This window comes from Pundamilia nyererei, unplaced genomic scaffold (genome assembly GCF_000239375.1).
Source record: "Pundamilia nyererei isolate P.nyererei 1_Seehausen unplaced genomic scaffold, PunNye1.0 scaffold00253, whole genome shotgun sequence".
In the NCBI taxonomy this organism is placed as follows: domain Eukaryota; kingdom Metazoa; phylum Chordata; class Actinopteri; order Cichliformes; family Cichlidae; genus Pundamilia; species Pundamilia nyererei.
Genome location: NW_005187654.1, coordinates 1 through 5,226, shown reverse-complemented (window position 1 = coordinate 5,226; position 5,226 = coordinate 1). Strand labels below are relative to the sequence as shown.

At 39.2% G+C, this 5,226-nt stretch overlaps 1 protein-coding gene across 1 annotated transcript in view; it reads right to left on the bottom strand.

The window, feature by feature from the left end:
- Nucleotides 1–2,512, bottom strand: part of LOC102215318 (alpha-2,8-sialyltransferase 8F-like) — a gene marked incomplete at its 5' end in the record, with an annotated part of 5,080 nt that extends 2,568 nt beyond the window's left edge. Inside the window, 2 exons of the mRNA XM_005749731.1 lie at nt 2,245–2,319; nt 2,444–2,512. Of these exons, the coding sequence (XP_005749788.1) occupies nt 2,245–2,319; nt 2,444–2,512 (144 nt within the window). The remainder of the gene's footprint in view (nt 1–2,244; nt 2,320–2,443) is intronic.
- Between the last annotated feature and the right edge of the window lie 2,714 nt (nt 2,513–5,226).

Genomic DNA, 5,226 nt, shown 5'->3' with positions numbered 1-5,226 from the left:
GCTGGCCTGGGAACGCCTTGGTATTCCCCCGGACAAGCTGGAGGAGGTGGCTGGGGAGAGGGAGGTCTGGGCCTCTTTGCTTAGGCTGCTGCCCCCGCGACCCGGCCCCGGACAAAGCGGATGAAAATGGATGGATGGATGGATGGAATTTCAGCTACAGCAAATCAGGCTTACCAGAGAGGGAAAACAATTCAAATAAATGTTTTCATTTATGTAGTATTTGAATAGGCTTCAGTGGTTTGAATGGAAATGGTTATTTAACCATAATGAAAGCCATTTAACTTCAGGCAGCTACAGATACAGCATTCATGTAGGACAGACAACCTGTCTTTTGTCTTTAGATTGTATTTCATATTAATTTGTCTATTGTTGTATATTATGTTTACAGTTAGTGTTTTTTCTGTTTAGTTTTTTCTTTGGCAATATTTGGCTTAACTCTTCGGCAATTAAAGACATTTTTATACAAAGTTCCCTATTCTGAGTGGTTCAAATGTAATTTGACAGTTGAATGATAACCAGTTTCATGTCCTGCTGAACCCCTTCTTAATTCATAAAAAATTATGCAGATGTAATATCTGAAGTTAATTTAAAGTCTCGATTTTATATTTTGTAACTTTTTCTCTGATTCTAAATATAAGAAATGTCAATGCAAATGAAGGAAGCCATTATTAGGTTGGAAAAAAGAGAGCAGAAAATTAACAGACTGATTCTTTCTTTAAAAGAAAGACTGCAGTGAATCAGCTCAGCAGCAAAAAGACCTGAAAGACCACAGAAGTGCAGGATAACAGAATTATTTACATAGTCAATGAGAAGAATTTTACAGCATCTTACCAATTAAGGAACACTCTCAAGTGTACAATCAATAAAGAGATGCTTTCATGAATGTAAATACTAGGGTTGGGAATTGGTAAGAATGTAGCAATTCTGATTCTATCATCAATATCACTTATCAATTCGATTCCTTATTGATCTCCTTACTGATTCTCATTGGCTCCGTTTTGGGAGTTACTGCCATCTCTAAGCAGCATATCAAACACATTACATTCATGGAAATTAATTACATGCTGTGGGTCAAATATTTGTGCATGTTGGAGGTATTTAAGCTCCTTGTTGCAATCGGTGTTGGGTCTGTGTTTCCACAGGCCCCGCAAGTTTAGAGACTTATTCCTCATGAGAACGAAAACAAGACAGAACATCTTCAACCGGTCTTTAACTCGCTAACGAGGGAAGCTTTGGTCAGAACCAGGCGGTGGAGCATAATGCTCATCACCTGTCTCTAGCCCAAATCCTTCAAAGAGCAGCTCTCCTCGTAGCCTTTTTATTGACAAACTGTTACAATATACAATAGTTTACACAATACAACACAACACAAGCACCTTCCACTGTAAAACCCACCAATGGTTCTAAGACAAGGCACTATGTGTGTGTGTGTGTGTGCACGTGTAAGCATGTGTGCAAGAATGTGTGTGTGTGTGTGTGTGTGTGTCGTGGGGGTGCGTTTGTGTGACTTCCTGCTCACCAAAAGGATCATAAAAGCAGGAAGCTTACAACACAAGAACCAGATCTTTCAGATAGGATGTATCTACAATAAAACCTCCCCCAGCACCAGAGTAGCTGGAGAGGTGGTCAGAGACAAAAGAACGTCTTTGATCCTACTGCTTGAAACAATGTAGAGATGGTAAGCATAAAAATGACAACATTTAACGATTCAATTTAACAATCGGTGTTTAAGTCATTATTCGAAAAAATAATGTATTACACAAAACACTTTTATTAAAAGTAATTCAGTACTTTACTTCAGCGGTCCCCAACCCCCGGGCCTCGGACCGGTACCAGTCCGTGAGTCGTTTGGTACCGGGCCGCGAGAGTTGAGGCTCAGGTGTGAAATGTATGGTTTTCAGGGTTTTTATCGGTTTTCAGCGTTATTTTGTTAGCGTTTTTTATCGTTTACTCGGTTTTCCTGGGTCTTTTCATGTGTGTTATGAATTTTTTTCGGTACTGGTACTAGTTTTATTTTGTTGTATTTATCCGCGACACCTTAAAGGACGGTCCGTGGAAATATTGTTGGGCATAAACCGGCTGTGCCGCAAAAAAGGTTGGGGACCGCTGCTTTACTTAATTAGTCCTAGGAGGAAGTAATCTGTTAAACTATTGTTTACATTACAATTGCTTTTCTGTGTAAAATGACCTGTAATTCACTGTCTAATATCAGGATGTTAGAAGGCTTGAAGTGTATGATCTTACCTGAATCTGTGGTAATTCTCCTCCTGCTTTTTCCATGTTTGATTGTAGAGCTTTTTTACTTTATCGATGGCTTCCCTGTAATGCACAAGCATTCATACACACAGTTAGAAGTATCATGCCTGCAGGTCTGACATGACTCAATCTTGGCAAAAATACTGTAATTTATTAAGAAAAAAGTTATGACAGTGCTCGCTCTTACTTGCAGCCTTTACAAAGTTCAGAGGGCTTTGAGGCACTTCTTTGAGGAAGTGGTCGGTGAAATTCCAAACTGTGAGAAACAAATGAGACAGATTAGTATTTGCCCATAAAAAAGTTACCTTTTCTTGTACCCATTTTTTTCCTCAGCTTCATTGCTGTTGTTCTTTTCTGTACATGTGTTGGAAGGTCATTTGTGATCTTAACTCATTGTGTCTGAACCCTGTTCTTATGCTACCTGCAAAAATTCCAAAAGTTACCTACATATTAAATATAATATTAGATCAGACATCGGCATTATAAACAACTTGTTACATGTTTTGTTTTGTTTTTTCATGGTGTTAAATGTCTTGGTCAGTCTAGTCAGTATTGCGGTGAAGTTTAGAGTAGTGCCATTGATGATGAACTGGTCCAGAGCAGCTTTACTGCTTCCTGTCATAATTCAGTCACATCAACCATACCAGAGATCAATTTGAATTTAGGTGGATGATCGTGTTTGGATTTACTCACTCTGTTAGATTTGTATTGTTGATTGTCATTTATGCTTAGAAATATTTACTCATATATGCTTAGAGGTGTATAATCATTTGTAGATTGAAAGAATGTCTCATCCTAGGAGGTCTGTAACAGCTCTGTGTAGCATGAAGGGGGAGTGCGTTCACTCCCTCTACAGAGTGTTCCGGCGTAGATCACACCTCCTAGGAGAGGTCGTATCTTCTCTTGCTGATATATGGTATAGCAAGCACATGTATATCTGTTTAAGTATAAGAGCCTTTTGTTTAGATGGACCCGCTAGACTCTTCACAGGGTCACATCTGGACCTCACACACACACACACACACACACACACACACACACACACACACAGGCAAGGTACTCTTTGTGTGAATGTAGACGTCATATGTTAATGAACCTATGCATATTCATGTAACCTCAATAAAAGGGCAGTGGTACGGGAGAACGGACGAGAGCAACTGGGGTCAAGCGAAGGGACGGCGCTTTGTCCGGTTCTCTCCCGTGCACGAGTAACATGAAGAAATTCGCCTACTTCGTGTCTTGCTTTGCGGTGTAATTATATTGTCTTCAACGTTCCAGCGAATAGGTTTATGCTACAAACCTATCACACTCACTAATGTATGCTTCAATCTCGTTGAATTTAGTTGTGCAAATCAATAAAGAGCAGTGAATACTATTCCCAACTACAACCAATCTTAGGTTTCACACTAAGATTGGCTGTCAAATCTCACTTTAGACCTTACATACTCTTCTTTTAAGGCAAAGCCAATTTAAATCATTCTTATTTATTATTTCTTTTATTTTCTGCTTTTTTTTAAAAAAAATCAGCTTGTATTTATAAACAAGAAACACTCCTAGAGTGAAAACCTCTGCCAAGGAAGCTCACTCTCTGGGCACTATTAAAGAAACAGCATTGTATTAGGATAGGCTCCAGCCCCCTTGTGGCCCTGATAAGGATAAGCAGAAGAGAATGGATGGATGGATAAACCAGTATAATGTCCTAAATGTTACCAACACAAACAAAGACAGGAGAATTTTAAGTATAGTGTTCAAGATAAAAGATATTTTTGGTAAATTGACTTTATCTGACCTTGAAGAAGAGGTCAGAGGTCCAACGTAATGCGATATTTAGAATCCACATACATCTTTTCCTATGTGCCTATACGTAGGGTGATGCTCATTCTTCTCTGTTGGTGGGGTTTTTTTTGCACCATATGTTTGCAGGAAAAAATTTTAATACCTGTAAAACTAAATAGTGAAGAGGGAGTGAGTTTCCTTAGTTGGGGTTTGTAGTGACGTGTGAGAGAATAATTGACATGTAGTCAAACACATAATAAAGTTGGCACACATAATAAAGTTTGCCTGGCAGAGAGCTGGTACAAATGTCATCCAAAGACCTAATTTTTATTTTTATACTTGAGTGCTGGGTCTGCGCTTCCACAGGCCCCACTGGTTTTATTTATTCTTGTTAACGACAAGCAAGACGAACATCTTTTACTTGCTAGCAAGGGAGACTGGTCGGAACCAGGCTCTTGGAGCTGAATGCTCCTCACCTGCCTCCTAGCCATTCAATTCAATTCAATTTTATTTATATAGTGCCAAATCACAACAACAGTCGCCTCAAGGCGTTTATATATTGTACAGTATATCCTATAATAATAGATACAGAGAAAAACCCATAAACCCCTATGAGCAAGCACTTTGGCAACAGTGGGAAGGAAAAACTCCCTTTTAACAGTAAGAAACCTCGGGCAGAACCAGGCTCAGGGAGAGGCGGCCATCTGCAGTGGCAGCCTACACCTATTGCAGCATAGCTAAGGGGGGATTCAGGGTCACCTGGTCCAGCCCTAACTATATGCTTTAACAAAAAGGAAAGTTTTAAGCCTAATCTTAAAAGTAGAGATAGTATCTGTTAGAGCAGGGCGATATGACCAAAAATATTTATCACGATATACATTTGAAAAACGGGAGCTGGAAGCATGTAAATAAAATAATAACCACTTCAGCCAAGAAGAGCCCAGTTGTAAGTAAGCTATTAATGTCACGGTTCTGGGTCCGTTGGACCTAGTATTTTTGAGTTTATTGTATTTTGGTTTTAGTTTACTTCTGGGATTGTTTTCTTGTTGTTTATGATGATGATTATGATGTTTATTATTTGAGTTTCATGTTTCTGTTTATGTTTAGGATGCGCTCTTCAGTTGTGTCGGCTTAGTATTTGTCCAGTTCCATGTGTCATTTTCTGTCTGTCTCTCTATGTCGAGTCTGCGCCTT